A 19,036-nucleotide genomic window follows, 5' to 3' on the forward strand; every position below is an offset into this window, starting at 1 on the left:
GCGAAGTATTTTATTTCGTTCTGCTGATTTATATGAGATAAAAAAATTTATATAGTGTGTCTCCAGCAGTTGCCGTTGTTGTTGTTACTATTATTATTATTATTATTATTATTATTATTATTATTATTATTATTATTATTATTATTATTATTATTAAGTTCACCAGGCGTCGGAAGAGAAAAGTATAAAGACCAATGAATATAGTCTATCTTATAATTGTAGTAATTCCAAAGCTCTGATGTGGGGGTGGGGAGTGAGGGACTGATTGATTTTTTTTTATAGAAATTAACGAACTAAGCTTTTGGTCCTTTACAATGTTACAGTTTTAATTTACAAGTTAGTCTATACCTTTCAGTTCCCACTTACTGCTACAGTCTTCATCTATTTCTGCTTCGAAATGTACAAAATTATTTCACACACGGTTTATTTCTCATTGACAACACAAGCACCCCTTTAGAAAGAACTAATATTAATGGCTTTTCTTTCGTCGTAAAGATGAATATTGGCTGACTTCGAAGTATAGAATTAACATCAGCAACAATAGGAATTTTGAAGAAAATAAATATAATATCTGTTAACCTTTGTTAACCTTAAGTCAGTGACCCCATCATCTGGCTTTTGTGACACAGAAGTTGGTTCTCCCCTTTTTTGTATGGGGCCGTTACAAAGACAAATCTTTTTGAGTTACTACTACAACTAACATTATTCAGTGGCTCGGAAACTTTTTTCCCTTAATTATGTGGTAAGCCAGTGTTAGTATAATTCCTGCTTTATTATGGTAATGTTCTCTGTATACTCTGACAGGAATGCGAGTTAATACTGTTTTAGAACCTGTTAATCGTATTTGGCGATATAATGTTTGTTGCACACTGGTTTTCAAAGAGGACTATGGTATTGGCTATATTTTCTCCATTAGTAGTCATGTTATGTATTGCTGAAATGTTTATAAGACAACCTTTTTTTACGTGTATAACTTGGTGTTGAGAATACCAGGTTTGGGTTTGTGCAGATCTGTGAATATAATCATTGAAATTACAGCGAGTATATGCTAAGGACAAAAGAACACAAATTAAGTTTGGCTAATGCAATTAGATTAAGAAAAAGTTAAGGGAGGTGGTATTATATTTCTCTGTATGTAATTGCACACCTTAATTTTATATAGATTAAAGGACTGTGAAAAGCAGATGCTCCAAGTTTTACTCGTGTGTGTGTGTGTGTGTGTATGTATATATATATATATATATATATATATATATATATATATATATATATATATATATATATATATATATATATAGATATATGTATGTATGTATGTATATATATACATATTAGATGTATATGTATATAAGATGTATAATACATAAAATGTATAATTTTTGCGTATGAACACGTGTCAAATTTAAAATTAATTGCATGTTCGTAAGCAGAAATTCTTCAACGTACATAAAGAATTATTGCAAAATAGTTGCAATACTTTTTACCGTGAAAGTCACCTTTTTTTTTTTACAAGTTTTTATCTTCCATAAAAAAATTGCTCAAAATAAGTCCATTATTTACATACTTTGATAATGGCGTTCCAGGAGCTACATCATTATCACCATAAGCAGACGTCTCCTCTTTGTGTGTGTGTGTGCGTGTGCGTATGTGTGTGTGTGTACGGGCAAGCGCGCGTGTGCGTGTGGCCGAAGCTGCATGTGGACGCTTCCTAATTGCTCTAAATATTTATGAACTTTAATTTTTCCAACGGGCATTATTTCCGTCGCTAAAAATGCATGCGGAAATTTTTTGGCGTATACTCTGCTAGAAACAAAATTCGCTTCATCATATGAAAATTCTCTCTCTCTCTCTCTCTCTCTCTCTCTCTCTCTCTCTCTCTCTCTCTCTCTCATTATAAAATCCTTTTTTTTAGTTTTAAATGGAGACTGCAAATAACAAATTGCCAATCGTTCTCCCTGTGTTTATATACAGTAGTAAAACCAAAAACTATTGACAGGGCGGAGCTAAAGTAGATTAATGCAGTAGTGTCTCGAAATTCATAGTATATGAATTGTACCGAACAGGGATTTTTAAAGAATTCTTATATAGGTGTCCCCTAGATATTTCTAATTGCTCAAATACAAAGTTATCCATTCAGTTTTCACCACAAGATAAAAAAAAAAAAAAATTTATTTATCGCAAAAGTGGCATAGTTTTTGAAGATCAGCGTTACCATTACAAGATAAAAATAAACCTTGTATTTGTCGCAAATATGGCATAGCTTTTGAAGAGCAGCGTTGCCAATTGCACTGTGTGGTGAAGACGTCTTCTAATCTCATTCAGCGGAGAGTCAGTCCCTTGAAAGCACGTTTAACCGCCCATTTATGGAAGAAGAAGAAGAAGTCGTCTGCGATGTTTTTAAATGTTTCCAGCAGGAAAATAAAGGCGGACTTTTGATATATCAAGATTGATGAGTGGTATGACTGCTGCTGCTGCAACAGGAGTGAGTGAAAGAACTATATTTCGGTTACATCGAGAAACTAAAAATGAAGATCGGCCTGTTGTTCATGAACCAATAAACCATCACTCAGACTTTAACCACGGTCCGGTGGTGGCCTATCCTATATCGTTGCCAGAAGCACGATTATGGCTAATTTCAACCTTAAATGAAATAAATACTACTGAGGTTAGAGGGCCGTAATTTGGTATGTTTGATGATTGGAGGATGGTTGATCAATATACCAATTTGCAGCCCTCTAACCTCAGTAATTTTTAAGATATGAGGACGGACAGAAAAAGTGCGGACGGACAGACAAAACCGGCATATTATTTTTCTTTACAGAAAACTAAAAAAAAATTATGACAAATCTGTATAAGAATTGTTTAAAATCCATGTTCAGCACTCTTTATATACAGTGAATTTTTTATGTTTAACACTACTGTGTTAATCTACTATTACTCCACCCTGCCAATCGGTTTTGGTGTTACTATGATTGATGACTCCAGAGAGAAACATCATGTAAAAACAGCTATTTTCTTTCCAAAACCTGGAATCGGTTTTGATTAGTGTTCCTATTGATTGTTCTCGTCTAGATGACTCAGTTCGAATCTCTGGCCAATGAAAATTATCATTTCTGGTGAAAACAGCTCGGTGTAATGTTTCTTTCCCAAACCAACTGGTTCTTAGCCACGTTAAGTCTAGTCCTTCGGTTTTAAGTGGTCTGGTTAAACTAAGGTATACTTAACTTTTTAGCAAGAAGAAAATGTTGGATACCTGACAAATTAAGAGTTCTTTGCGTTGGAAATCAAATAAATTGAAATTCTGCATTAAAGTTAGATTATTTATAAGTCTGGTTCAACAGTTACTATGCGGACATGAATTATAGTATGACTATCAAACTAAATCTAAAGGAATTTGTCGATTTAAAAATACAGCTTTAAGAAGAATATTAGAGTCAGATAGAAGGTTAGAGTACGGTATATTAGAAATAAACCGTAAAAGTAATTAAGGATGTTTCAAATGTAGTTATGGTAATGATGTAGAAGGAGATGGCTTGGACATGTCCTTCGCACAACCCTTGGGAGGATAGTGCGTGATAGTGTCAGTGGGGCTCCTTAGGGGCACGAGAAGAATTGTGAGACCCAGATCTACTTGAGAATTTTAAGAAGGGAGGCTAGAGGTGAGTGGATGTATGTGTGTATATATATATATGCATGTATATACTTAGATATATATATATATATATATATATATATATATATATATATATATATATATATATATATATATATATATATATATATACTGTCTATATATATTCACATTATATATATACACACACACACACACACACACGATCAAAAGCACCTGAGTTTTGAAAAGGATCCTGAGAAAATCAAAGGGGTAACAATGAGCAGGATAGGATGGTCAGGACAACACTGCGTGAAATAACCGTAGGCGTGGGCCAGGTCAGGTCAGGCCAGGTCGTGTCGACACAGCTGGGGCTTGAGAATATCAGCGTGAACTGAAAGGCGTCGTCCTTCGTATCGCCTGTCGTTTCAAACGGTAAACGGCCGGGAGACAGTCGAGACAGGACGGAAATGCAGTTAAAGCCGATTGCTTCGAACAGATGAACAGCAGTCCTGTCGACAGGATTCGGACAGGTGGTAGCGCCAAGGTTCTAAATTATATATACAGGTCCACTGCATATATATTTTGACCTAGGAAAGGTATTCTGCCAAGCGACGGGAAATCAATTTTATGACCCCGCAGTCGAGGTACGAAACACCTCGCCAAATCGCAGCCAGGTACGTTTTTTTTTTTTATCGGTCATTGGGTGTATCAGATTTGAAAGCGTTAAAATACCCCTGACAAAAGCAGGCGGATATCATTTTATTAAACAGTGTGCATGTCAGTCGTTTCACACTGGTATTTTATCAAACAGCGTATATGTCAAACATTTCAACGTGAAAGTCAATCCCATGCCATTGAGCGATGTTGGGAACATGTCATATAGAATGACATGTCGTACTGTAGGCCTCATAAATTACTGATTAGGGTCGACGGGGTCTATTCTCCCCTTCCTTTGATTTCCAGCTACAGTGTCAGTACCAATTTACAGCTGGGTTCGCTGGATAAGTGGCAAGTGGCGATTGAACCCCGTCCGTCACAAGTGCTCCAAAATTGGGGAGCATAAATAGTTTTACCAAGAGCGGTATGTTAAACACTTCCGTCATATTTGCGTATCTTTGTTGAAGCGTGTTTTTTTATATTTTACTAATCACTGTTAAATCACTTACTTCACTTTTAAGACAGCTCGAACAATAGCAGATTTTACTAATGCTTCCAACTAGTAAAGTAGCTCTTACCAAGATAGGCAAATATTTTATTTAAAATTAATAGTGAATTTATCATACATTTAGACTTTAAATTGCTTTAGCAATGACAGATAAATCTTTTTATCAAACCGTAAAGTAAAGCGGGACGCAAGTAAAGAATTTATTTAAATTAAAATTCTAAAACAAAGTTATGACAACCAATTTAAAATTTTATAAAGTAGCGGATATAACAAACACTTCGAATAAAGGCAAGTATGTTTTTATTAAACAATGATATTTCTAACTATTTTGACTGATAAAAAGCATCGAGTAATTTCATCGAAGGACTTCATACTGTCATAGCTGTTAGGCAGTTAACATACCAGTTAAAGATTTATCTTTTTTTATTTCCATTTTTTATTTCTATTTATCTTATTTTTATTTCCCTTGTTAAGTCAGTACGTATATTCATTTTTTTAGCCAATAAGTAACCATTTATTTTTAGTCATTAAGTCAGCAAGTAATTTTTTTTCTAGTTATTAGGTCAGTAAGTATTTTTTTAATTATTAAGTCAGCACGTATTTTTTACTTATGAAGTCAACATTTCTTTTTCAGTTATTAAGTCAACACGATTTTTTCAGCTATTAAGTCACGTATTTTTTTAGTTATTAAGTCATTACATTTTTTTAGTTATTAAGTCAGAGCGTATTTTTTAGTTATAAAGCCAGCGCTTATTTTTTATTTATAAAGTTAGCACGGTTTTTGTTATTAAGTCAGCACGTATTATTACAGCTATTAAATCAGCACGTATTTTTTTTATTAAGTCAACACGTTTTTTCCAGTTATTAATTCAACAAGATTTTTTTCAGTTATTAAGTCAGTGCGTACTTTTTTTTTAGTTAGTAAGACTGCGTTTTTATTATTGTTAAGTCAGCACGTAATTTTTTTTTAGTTATTAAGACTGGGTTTTTTTTAATTAAATCAGCACGTACTTTTTTTTAGTTATTAAGACTGTTTTTTAAATTATTAAATCAGCACGTACTTTTTTTATTTATTAATACAGCTCTTTTTTAGCTATTAAATCAGCACAATTTTTTTTTTCAGTTATTAAGACAGTGCGTGTTTTTCAGTTATTAAATCAGCTCGTACTTTTTTTTGAATTTATAAGGCACTGGGTTTTTTAAGACTACTTTTTTATCAAGACAGTCTTTTTTTTTGATTATTAAGTCAGCACGTACTTTTTTTAAGTGATTAAGGCTGCTTTTTTTTCAGTTATTAAGTCAGCACGTACTTTTTTTTTAGTTATTAAGACACTGCTTTTTTTCGATTATGAAATCAACACGTACTTTTTTTTTTTTTAGTTATTAAGACAGTGCGTTTTTTTTCCATTTATTAAGTCCGCAGGTATGAGACCAACTTGCTGTGGTAAGGAGGGTTTCTCTCGTGTAAACCTCCGCCTTAAGCGGATTAAATACTGGGGTAACAAGGTGTTGGTAATGGTTCCAGCCGTCGCAAGTCGCTTTATCCCTGTACGATTTTAAGCCCTTGCTAACTCCGCGTGTTTTTATGTGCTCTCTCTCTCTCTCTCTCTCTCTCTCTCTCTCTCTCTCTCTCTCTCTCTCTCTCAGTGAGAGAGAATGCTCAAGAATGCTCATTGGGGCCATTCATTCACATATAGTTGTCATATCAAACACGAATTTAAAAATCCGAGAAAAAGATTTGTGAGAGAGAGAGAGAGAGAGAGAGAGAGAGAGACTTTAGATCACATTAGGTTCGGTTTATAGTGTTGGGAGTGGGCCTCTGTCAGTTGTGGACCCAAATGGTGGAATTGGGTTTAAAACTTTGGGATTCGGGGACTGGAGAGGAACTTACGTTGCAAAAATTAGCTTAACGCTCTCTCTCTCTCTCTCTCTCTCTCTCTCTCTCTCTCTCTCTCTCTCTCTCTCTCTCTCTCTCTCTCTGTGTGTGTGTGTGTGTGTGTACTTCTTTCGTCTTTCTCATGTAGAGAAGCCCTAGGAGTGATTAGGCATTTTTTAGGATGAAGGTTGCTTACATAGGAAAACAGAACATAAAACTCATTGTTATGCTTTAACACTCTTTGCTCTTTCTCTCTCTTTGTCCTGCTATGCCTTTATTATCTTAGTTACATGAGTCTCTCTCTCTCTCTCTCTCTCTCTCTCTCTCTCTCTCTCTCTCTCTCTCTCTCTCTCTCTCTCTCTCTCTCTCAATCCAGTCTGATAAGGACATTTCCCTCTTCAATCTTTCAGGGTTTTTGATCAATTTTTAATCACACTAGTCCTCTCTCTCTCTCTCTCTCTCTCTCTCTCTCTCTCTCTCTCTCTCTCTCTCTCTCTCTCTCTCTCCATCAATTTATGTTTCCCACAGATTTGTGTTATCTCTCTCTCTCTCTCTCTCTCTCTCTCTCTCTCTCTCTCTCTCTCTCTCTCTCTCTCTCAGTAAATCACACGAAACCATTTTTCTTTCATCAGACTCTTCGTCTCTCCACTTAATATTCAGCTCAGACCCAGCCACCATTTCCTGCTGTATTGAATGTGGACATATTTCAGATAACGACTCACTCTCTCTCTCTCTCTCTCTCTCTCTCTCTCTCTCTCTCTCTCTCTCTCTCTCTCTCTCTCTCTCAGTAGCAGTGGCTATATTATTTTTGACTTCCCAATTTTTTAGGAGCGACGATTTTCACATCATTATGAATTCATTTACAATTTAGCGCTTTGTTAAAATTTGTTAATCGATGATGTTATTTTTCTGGTTAACTTTCTTTTCATTAGTGTTTTATGGTCATTCAATATGTCGTTAGCTTTCTTCTTTTAGGGGAATATTTGTTGTTTTGTTTCAAGGCTTCATTTATTTATCCGATATCTTTCCCTTTTCCATTTACTCTTAGCAATTACCTGTGATTGCGTCCAAGGTAAAAAGAAAAACGTACACTAATGAAAGTACTTGTGCCACTACAGTTTTCATTTACTTTTATTCGAGTTGGTCTCAAAAGTTGCCGTTCTTTTAAAAAGTACCTTACTAATCAACCACGCTCTCTTTTGTCACTCAGGCCTCGCTGTGACTCATTGCCACTTGCATCTGACTCCTCTCGTTTCGCACCATTTCAGTCCAGTCATCACGTGGCCCTTCCATCGTCCGTATTTTGTTTGATCCTTTTCAAAAAGTGTATTTTTATCTTTCTGTAAAAGAAAATATTGTGTCGGTTTTGTCTGTCCGTCCGCACTTTATTGTGTCTCAATTTTTCTGTCCGCCTTCAGATCTTAAAAACTACTGAGGCTATGTTGATCATCCACCCTCCAATTATCAGACATACCAAATTGCAGCCATTTTCGGTGGCCTTGATTATACGCTGTACAGAAAGCTCGATTGCGCCGAAGAAACATTTTTTTTACTTGTTCCTTATGCCAACAGAAGAGGCATCTAAATGCCTCTCTGTGAAGGGAGCGAAGAAAGGGAAAAGAAAAGAAGGGGGTACAGACTCAACTCTCGTTTCACCATTTCTTTTCGAACTTCCAGCCAGCATGAGTGTGTAGACTCGGGGACAGTAATTTCCCTTTACTTCGAGTTGTGGGTGCACCTGTATTTCCCTTTTGCATGGAGGTTCAGGTGCACCAACATTTGCTCTTTCTTTTAGGTTGTGGGTGCACTTGCATTCTCCCTTTCCTTTAAAGTGTACTTGCACCGGTATCTTTCCCTTCCTTTAAGGTATACATGCACCTGTATTTTCCCCTCTCTTTAAAGTTGAAGGGGCATTTGTAATTTCCCTTTCCTTTAAGGCGTACATGCACCTGTGTTTTCCCTTTCTTTAAGCTAAATATGCACCTGTATTTTCCCTCTCCTTCAGGGTAAATATGAACCTGTATTTTCCCTATCCTTTAAGGTATTGCTGTACCTGTATTTTCCCTATCTTGTAAGGTATTGCTGTACCTGTATTTTCCCTAGCCTTTAAAATAAATATGCACCTGTATTTTCCCTCTCCTTAAAGTTGAAGGGGCATTCGTAATGTCCCTTTCCTTTAAGGCGTACATGCACCTGTATTTTCCCTTTCCTTTAAGGTAAAGATGCACCTGTATAGTTCCTTTCCTTTAAGGCATACATGAGCCTTCATTTTCCTTTTCCTTAAAGTTGGGGAGGCATTTGTATTTTCCCTTTCCTTTAAGGGGTAGGTGCACAGCATTTTCCCTTTATTTTAGGTTGTGGTGCGCTTGTATTTTTTGTTCATGCGCCTGTATTTTCCCCTTTCTTTTAAGGTATAGGTGCACCAGAATTTTCTCCCTTTTTGTTAAGGTTGCTGGTGCACTGTATTATCCCTTTCCTTTTATATGTACATGCCCTGCATGTTCCTTTCCTTTAAAGGTAGGGGCACCAGTATTTTCCCTTTTTTATTTCCCTTTCCCTTTAAGGTAGGGCCACCAGTATTTTCCCCTTTTTATTTTCATTTTCATTTAAAGTAGGGACACCAGTATTTTCCCTTTTTATTGTCCCTTCCCTCTAAGGTAGGGCCACCAGTATTTTCCCTTTCTTTTAAGTTCTTGGTGCTCCATTATTTTCCCATTCCTTTAGGGTTTAAACCACCAGTCTTTTTTTCCTTTCCTTTAAGATGTATATGTGCACCAGTACTTTACCAGTCCTGTAAGTGTACACGCACCAGTAATTTTCCACTCATATAAGTGTACACGCACCAGTACTTTCCCACTCCTGAAAATGTACACGCACCAGTACTTTACCATTCCAATAAGGTGTCGATGCATCTGTAATAAGAAAGTCTCTGATGCAATAAATGAAATTGGGTTGATTCCAGCTGGCCTTTAAAGAGCTGAATAGCCCTGTGTACGTGGGCCAAATTATAGCCAAAATGGCACTTCGCGCCAAATGGCCGAGTTTCAGATTTATGAGCTGTAAAGTTTAATAGGTGGGGAGGTTTTTTCCAATTTTGGACTTTCGAAAATGGAGGGGAATGAAATATCTTTCATAAAGTCATGAAACTTAACGGAGAATGAAAACATGGAGGAAATATTATTATTATTATTATTATTATTATTATTATTATTATTATTATTATTATTATTATTATTATTATTATGGAAACTTTGAAACTGGAGGAGAATGAAATCTATTTTATGTAGACCTTAAAGTTAACTGGAAGTCAGTTTGTGAACATTGTGTTTATGCAGTACATTTAGGTTCGTGGTATAATTATTATTGTTAGTTAATTTTCTAAGATGGAGGAAAATCAGATAATCGTACGTTGCCATGCGCTGTATATGTAAACTACAGTTACAATTTTATTATTATTATTATTATTATTATTATTATTATTATTATTATTATTATTATTATTATTATTTGCTGACGTTCTGAAATCGAGGAAAATGATTACCTTAAAGCGAATGCATCCACTGATTGTATTTTTAAAAGGATTTCCTTATTATTATTATTATTATTATTATTATTATTATTATTATTATTATTATTATTATTATAATGACGTTTAAAATCGAGGAAAATAATTACCGGAAAGTTAATGTATGTAATTACTGTATTTTTAGAAGGATTTCTTTATTATTATTATTATTATTATTATTATTATTATTATTATTATTATTATTAGTTCGTGTTTTTTAAAATTGAGTAAAATAATTACCGGAAAATTAATATCAATAGGTACTGTATTTATAGAAGGATGTCGTTATTGTTATTATTATTATTATTATTATTATTATTATTATTATTCAAGAAAATTTCTCTCCCTGGAAACACGCGATTTATGAAATGCAATAAATGACGCCATTTATCTGCCTCTTTCCACGACTCTCTCATCTTCTGTGTGCTGTCGTTCCCTTTTCCAGCTGCTCTCTCATTTCGTCTGTCGAGGGGAAAGCAGCAGCGTCCCCCTCCCTCTTCCGAGGGGAGGATTTTACCCCTCAGAGAACTTCTGGCGTATGGGAGAGGATTTTCTTAACAGCCATTCGGATATTATTTTTAAACTTGATTTCACTTGGGTTTTCAAAGGGACTGTCAGTGACCCGTTTGTTTGTTCTTTTGTTTGGGAGTGGTGTTTAGTCTTTGTGTGTGTGTGTGTGTGTGGTATTAATCTTTGGTATGTGTAATAAAAATCAACAGTTATGTAGTAAACTATATTACTATGCAAAAAACAAAAGCAAAGCCCTTTGGACACCTGAACAGTGTTCCTCATCAGCGTTAACGTAAACATTGATGAGGAACACCGTTCAGGTGTTCGAAAGTCTTTGCTTTTGTCTCTTACATAGTAATACAGTTTACTATATAATTGTGGATTTTTATTACACAAACTGTTTTTCACGAGATTGTGAATTTCTTAGCCATCATTGGTATTCTGACAGTGATATGCGAGGATTAACTGATTTGTGATTACAATACGATTTTTTCTTGATAATGTGGTGGTTTTTTTTCAAATGTGGGAAGACAGCAAATGTAGCTGGTGTTTTTATGTATTTTTCAGGAAATATCTGTAGTAAATATCCAGTTATGTGTCCAGTTACATCGGGAAAGTACAAGAGCAGTCGACTGGAAAATATAATAATAAAAGCATCTTAATCTAAACGGATTAATAAAAGGGACCTTAACCTTTAAGGCGGAAATGTAATATATAATAACGAAAGGTGTATGCACTGAAAAACAAAATAAGATTGAGAAACTATGTATATGTATTTAGAGGCAAGGGGAAACACTTGATACCCGTTCCTGAAAGGTGGCAAAAAATATGCATATGTATTTGGAAGAAAGGGGAAACACTGAATACTCATTCCTGAAAGATGGAAAAAATTAGTGTGTCTTGTGAGTTGTTGATGGCTTATGTAGTTTGACAAAAACAACATGATTTATAAGGAAGTCAATTTCCTCAGTTTTTTTATTTATCAGCTAACGTTTAGAGGGTAAGAGTTGCCTACTGTATGGAACGGGTGTTGTTTTTGATAGCACTAGACCGAAGTTTCATACTTAATCTTTTTGAAAAAGGTCATAGTGTAACCAATTTATGACAAGTATTGGGGCGTCTCAGTTCCTAAAGCTGCAAGCGATATTGGGGAAGGAAATTCGTCCTGTCAGAAGAGCCCAAAGGATCGAAATTATTCTGATTGTAAATTTCCCGCTAGAAAGAAATCCTCTTCGTAGAGTAATGGATATTTTTTAACAAAAAATCGTAAAAATCGATTTAACTCTGTATGGAGAAGAATTCAAGTTGAGCGATGGGAAATGAATCGTTTACTTACAAAATGATGAAAATGACTTAAAACCACGTACTGCACTCATTCTTAGAATTTAAACACGCACAGATGTGTATGTCTTTGTATAGACGGTAGTTTGAAACTGAACCGCTCTTGCAGTGGGCAGAGCGTCTCGAGGAATGGTCAGGTTTTGATATTTCAGCAGCTCTGTAGTGAAGTGTAAGCAAAAGGTCGCTGGAAGGATTTTGGAGGGGGTGCAAGTGTTTTTTCTCTCAGGCCGATAAAAAATGTCATCAATATGAAGGCTTCAAGGAAGGCAAGAGGGTTCTTTTGACACACACACTGACTCACGCACATGATATATATATATATATATATATATATATATATATATATATATATATATATATATATATATATATATATATATATATATATATATATATATATATATATATATATATATATATATATATATATATATATATATATATATATGTGTGTGTGTGTGTGTACATATATATATCCATATGTTTGTGTGTTATATTATTTGTTGGTCCTTTTTATGTCTCTTTTATAGTTCATTCTTCATTAATTATTTCTTTTTCCATACTTGTTCAGTTTTACTGTGGGGGCTCTTGAACCTCTAGTCAGCGTGCCTGGCTATAATAATAATAATAATAATAATAATAATAATAATAATAATAATAATAATAATCATTGTCCAAAATAAGTATATTATACCTCCTCAAAGTTGAAAACACTAAAAAAAATTTATACTTGACAGCTGTACCTTTTATTCATCGTTGCACTCGAGTTTCAGGGGTGAAAAAATGGGTGAAATGGATGAATGAAGAGAAGAGTGAAAAAATAGAATTGTCATTTTTCGGCGTCGTTTATTGCTGCTAAACGCGTCGATTGACGAAGCAATCAAATTTCCCACCGCCACTCAGGCCAGTTACCAACATCGGATCGAGTAGCTCGGTCTGGTTGCTGTTGGGGCGCGGCCCTCTAACCAGAGGTTTATTTTCAAATTTTTTTTTTTTTTTTTTTTTTTTTATTAGGGGAAGTAAGGTTTATTATAGTGTGGATTTTTTTTTTGTCGGAAAGTGGTTTTATTTCTTTTCCTATTCAGTATTTTGTATGGATTTTCTTAAAAAATAATCGTGCTGTCAGTCACAAAAGTTTTAAAGTTACTATATTGTTACGATTTAGTTTTCTTTCTCGATTTCAGAAGTATTTCATTTTGAGTGTTGCCGTAACCATTTTTCGTTTGCTTTTCTCTCGGTTTCAGTTTTAAAATACTTAGCTATAATAAATGATCACAATGGTCCAGCGTTCGACTCTCCGAGCCGCCAATGAAGAATTAGAGGAATTTATTTCTGGTGATAGTTCATTTCTCGTCATAATGTTTCGGATTCCACAAATCCCGTTGGTAGGTAACCAGTTGGTTCTTAGCCATAAATAAGTCTATTCCTTCGGGCCAGCCCTAGGAGCTGTTAACCAGCTCAGTGGTCTGTTAAACTAAGATATACTTAACTTTTTTCTAACATTATCGTAGCAGAGGCGAATGGACAATATATTCTCTAGTTAAAGGTTGATGGGGGACGGGTGAAAAGGAGTTGGTTGCCGGGGGCGGGCGGAAGAAGGATATTTAATATATATAAAGACATACAGAATAGACTCACTCCCCTTCTGTGAATACTCACGAAATCCAGATTGAAGTTTCATAAATTTTCAATTTTGAAGAGGTTTTCATTACCCCATATTTTTTAAAGAAAAACAAATTTTTCATAAAAAATTAACATATAAATTTCAGCAAGAACTTCCTTCATCCATATCCATTTCATATTGGGAAAAGGTATCCCTAGTGAATAGAATTAAAAGAAAAATGTATTTCTTTTATTGATGTGAAGCTTCCTTCATTTCCCTATTTCCTTTGGCGGAAAGTTACTAATAATGAGAAAAGGTTACAAAAAAAAACAGAATTTTTAATGTGAAACATCTTTCATTGGTCCCCCTTATTTCGTGTTGGAAAGGTACTAGTGAATTTTTAGTCAAGATCCTTCATTCTTCCTCATTTCTCATAATGAAAAAGTACCACAGGTAAAAAGTAAATAAAAACAGAATTCAAAATGCGAAACTTCCTCCAGTAGTGGAAAGATACAATTAAAAAAAAAAAAAAAAAAAAAAAGAATTTTTATTGTGAAACTTGTTTAATATTTCCCAATTTCCCCTGGTGCAAAGATACCATCAGAGGATAAAAGAAAGACAGCAGAACTTTTAATGTGAATCCTCTTCTATTTTCCATACTTTTCTATTCAAGAAAGATTATTTATTGTAAAAGTTTTATAAAATTTCCAAATTTCCCGTAGTGCAAAAGTACTTTCAGTCAGAAACAATATTTGTTGTGAAACTTACATAAAATTTCCAAATTTCCCGTAGTACAAAAGTACCATCAGAGAATAAAAAAAAAGGGGCAGCAGAAATTTTAATGTGAATATTCCTCTATTTCTCACCGTTTTCTATGTAAGAAAGGTCCTATAATAATCCGCCTAAACCTTTCTGTTGAGCCGTGCGTGGTTGCCAGTAGCCAGTAGCGCTACGCCTTCTAAACAAAGGAATGGGGTTAATTCAGGTCCAGGTTCTGGTGATAGTCTTCTGTGGTGAGAAAGACCAGAAGCCTGAGACGTCAGGCTGAGGCATCGTCCTCGCGGATGAATGACTTATTGATTAATTCATTTGCAGTTCATTTCATATGTGCATTTATTCATTCGTGTTAGTTTATTCATTGCATTTATTCATGAGGTTCTCGTGCCGTTCGGTATGTTGCATGGTTTCCTTTATGTATTTTGGTGGGAGATTCTCTCTCTCTCTCTCTCTCTCTCTCTCTCTCTCTCTCTCTCTCTCTCTCTCTCTCTCTCTCTCTCTCTCTCCTGAGCATCATCATTCTGACGTCTTCTTATGATAGTAGCTAGATGGAGAATTACTGAGGCCTTGGTTCTAATTAAAGTCTTTATCTCTGTCTGTTTTTTTTTTTAAATTGCAGTTCTGTATATGTGTGTATGTATAATATATATACATGCGCGTATGTGTTGTGAGTTTATAAATAGCTTCATTATTGTAATGTATATATATGCATAATATATATATATGTGTGTGTCTGTCTGTGTCTGTGTCTGTGTTTGTGTGTGTGTGTACATAGATATGTGTGATATATATGTGTATATGTATGTGTGTGTGTACACACTTTGAAATGAAAGACGATTATGTAGATAACCCGGAATTTTACCTAAACAAGGAATACAAGTTGCATTGAATTAGCATTACTCAAAATGATATACTGAAGCACAATGATACATTTAATCTTTTCGTAGCGGAAGAATTGCATAAATAACATATTTTTTATTAATTTATGAAAATCGCATTCATTTCATTTTAGGTACTGGAGATGCAGAAGGAAAAAATGGCTTCATTTTTAATTCTTTTATTTTTTTTGACGGGTGGATTAGATATACTTTTGCTTTGTGCGTTGAATAGAATCATGAAGCCTCATTCTCTAAGTATATTATGCATTGAGTGAGTGTGTGTGTGTGTGTGTGTGTGTGTGTGTGTGTGTGTGTGTGTGTGTGTGTGTGTGTGTATTTACGCTGCGGAGCGTTGATAATTGAATTTTACAAATTTTCTCCTTAATGTTTTCATACCCTATTTCTGCAGTTTTCCATAATTAATCTTATTTGCGGATATTTTTCTTTGCAATTGTCTGCTGCTTTCAAAGTGTTTTCAGTGTAGCTTTCATTGCTATTATTGGGTCAAGTTTGTACCTACGGGTTTCATGGAATGTGGTCTGCTTCCACTTCGTTTTTCTCGTTTTATTCGGGTCCGGGCTGCATATTCCCGAGATGCATACTGGTATTGCACCAGCCCCGTATTTTTTTGCCATGTCGCTAGATTAGGTTAGGTTAGGTTGGATTAGGTTAGATTAGGCTACTTAAGTATGTGATTAGCTACTTTGGGTGTGGGAAACGTAATGAGATTATTTTCAAGAAAATTCTATGGTTAGTTTTTAAGATACGGCGTCCCGCTTTTTTCCATGGAAAGGTCCCTGGCTGGTGCAATACTCGGTTACATCTCGGGAAAATGCTTCCGGCTAGGAAAGGGAATAAGGATTCCAGTTCCGTTAGTCTCTGTCGTCGTTCTCTGAAATCGAGCGAAGTCATTTTTACAGCCTCCTTTCCCTTTAGGTGAATGTGCCGTCAATGTGCAGTCGGGCACATTTTCACCTAAAGAGCCTGATTATGGAACGCTGAAGCAACGCGCCAAGGCAGACCCAGAGTTGAGCTTTATAAAAATGCTCCCAAAATATTTTTTTTAGTGGAAATAAAGCCATCCGTAACCAGTTATATAATGTGCTTTTTTTATGAGTGTGTAATTATATTTTGATGCATAATTCTCATGGTGCAACATGTATATGCTGTTGTATGTTATGTAGATGACTTTATTGTGTACGTACGTGTGTGTGTATATATATATATAATATATATATATATATATATATATATATATATATATATATATATATATATATATATATATATATATATATATATATATATAAAATATAATAATGTGTGTATAATATTAATTTGATTTTGTTGCATGGATTTCTCCTAATTGACATTGTGTTGCTGCGTGCAGATAGTGTACTCTCTCTCTCTCTCTCTCTCTCTCTCTCTCTCTCTCTTTTACTCTATTTTAATTCTTTTAATCACGTCAGAAAACCCCGGAATATATTTGTAAACAGCTAGGAAAAATTGTTCGTTGCAGGAGTTTATTAATCAAGTAACTGAAAATACTTCTTCTCTCTTTTGCAGGATGCGGAATTCAGCCCCAGTTTCCGTCGAGAGAAGAGGAAAGCCGAGGACGAGTACCTCGATAATAGCGATATTAAGAAGGTAAGTTGTGCTGAGCCTTGTTTTTCTTGCTTCTGTTTTTACGGTTTTCCGTTTTTTACCACGTTTATTTAACAAGTGCTTTTTTTTTTTTTCTTGTGAGTATCTTTTTTTTTGGGGATAAAGCAAACACTTGTTTAGTTTTTTTCTGCCGGATAGAATAGCTGTCTTTCTTTCGCTAGTTTTTGTTGAACAAGTGCGTTCATGAATTATCATGCAGACCTCAGTTTTCTTTTTTTTTTTTGGTCTCGGGCCGAAAGAGATCTTTTTTTACTAAGCTTTTTTCATACAAGAATGGATCAGATAGATTCATCCTCTTCATAATTTTTATCCAACAAAAGCTTTTTTTCGTTTTTCTTTTTATCTTCACGAAGCTTTTTTTTTTTTTGGCAAAACAGACACGAATTTTTTCTGGTATATTTTTTTTCTTATGCAGAGATAAGAGAAAATAAATTGTTCCATTTTTACCGTGGTTGGTGAACACTGCAGTATTTATTCCCGTACACTAACCTCCATTCTTTGGATAGGCAAATAAGTCATATCTTTTTTATAACCAACTTTTTTATAGTGGCAAATCAGTTATATTCTTCCTTTTTATCCTATTTTTTTTTTAAATGCAACTTTGATTATTTTTTATGAAAGTAGTCACATTCAAATTTGGTTTTTACTAAGCTGATAAACAGAGGCCATTTTCTGTTGTCTTGACAGAGCTTAGCCGAACAGATATATGTAGTCTTTTTGTTTGTTTTCATTTTGAAATAAAAGTAAGTATTTTTTTCTTTCTCTTAGTGATCCTTTTTTAATAGTTCATTTTGTTTATTTATTTCCTCTTTTATGAGCTCAAGTATTTTAAACTCGTCGCCTGAAATGTTAAAACAGAATTGGAATGTCTTCCTAGAGTTATATTTTCTCTTAGAAAATAAATAATTCTGTGTACATTTTTATCAACTGGCTTTCTAACTGGTGAGGATAATTAGTCTTCGGGAGTAATTATACGGGTGCTTCGGTTATTTATTTTCGTTGTTTGTCCTTTGAAATGAGCCGAAGATTGATGTTTTGTTGGCATAAAGAAATGAAAAAAAAAAGTACATTCGGTCTCTCTGTCACGCACTAATTATATGGCCATCATGTATTTGAAAAGCTTAATAACTATGCTTTGATCCTCGAAGCCTGATTCTGGAGAGAGAGAGAGAGAGAGAGAGAGAGAGAGAGAGAGAGAGAGAGAGAGAGAGAGAGAGCTTCCAAGTAGTTCATTTATAAGATTGTGTCCACCACTTAAAAGCCAATGACTCGGCGGAATATTTAATTACACAGATTGAGACGCTCCTTAATTTTAAAGAAACCGAAATGGAAATGCTGGTCCGTTTAGAGGGGTGCCGCAAGATTTTCACGAATTTTGCCGTGGCTAGATCGTCTCAATGAACATTTGTAAAAAAAAAGAAAATGTTTGCAGAAGTCTTCATATAATTATTATCAGTTTGTCTACTCAAATTATGTTTATCTAATTCTTCTGATATGCTCTCTGTTTGTACAGTATATTTCTGCATGTACGGTGTGCTGAATTTGGTTTGAGTATGGATAATAATTTTATTCATTAAATAAGAAGTTAATTCATGCGATATGGTGGGATGGTGAAGAATTGGTGTCACGGTAATGATGACATTAGTTAGGGTGCCATCACTAAAAAAAAAGATTGAGAACCACTTTAGAAGATATTAAGACGCGACCAGATCCCTCGATTAATCCGATATTTCCTAAAAGGAGGAAAAGCTTCTTTTAAGTAGGTATTTATGTAAAGTTATCTCGAGGAGGACTTAATTTGTAGTAATAAGTAGAAGAACTCTGTTATTCAGGAATAGGGTTTTTTTTTTTTAGTATTTGAGAAGAGGACGTTGGTAGGCCATTTGCTGATTTGGTATTTCTGTGGAATATTGACAAGGTTTTTCACAGTCGGTGTAATATATAATGAAGCTTTGCAACACTGCCTAGTAATGATAATCGTTCATTAGTAATTGGTTACTTAAAATATTATTATTATTATTATTATGTGTAATATTACCCTTA

At 34.5% G+C, this 19,036-nt stretch overlaps 1 protein-coding gene across 5 annotated transcripts in view; it reads left to right on the forward strand.

Moving 5' to 3' along the window:
• LOC136840144 (pseudouridylate synthase RPUSD2-like) overlaps window positions 1-19,036 on the forward strand; it is a 1,228,991-nt gene that overhangs the window by 1,024,981 nt on the left and 184,974 nt on the right. For all 5 annotated transcript variants that reach the window (XM_067106574.1, XM_067106570.1, XM_067106571.1 and 2 more), the window contains one exon: window positions 16,895-16,975. In XM_067106574.1, the coding sequence (XP_066962675.1) occupies window positions 16,895-16,975 (81 nt within the window). The remainder of the gene's footprint in view (window positions 1-16,894; window positions 16,976-19,036) is intronic.

The sequence above is a fragment of the Macrobrachium rosenbergii genome, chromosome 7 (assembly GCF_040412425.1).
Source record: "Macrobrachium rosenbergii isolate ZJJX-2024 chromosome 7, ASM4041242v1, whole genome shotgun sequence".
Taxonomy (NCBI): Eukaryota; Metazoa; Arthropoda; class Malacostraca; order Decapoda; family Palaemonidae; genus Macrobrachium; species Macrobrachium rosenbergii.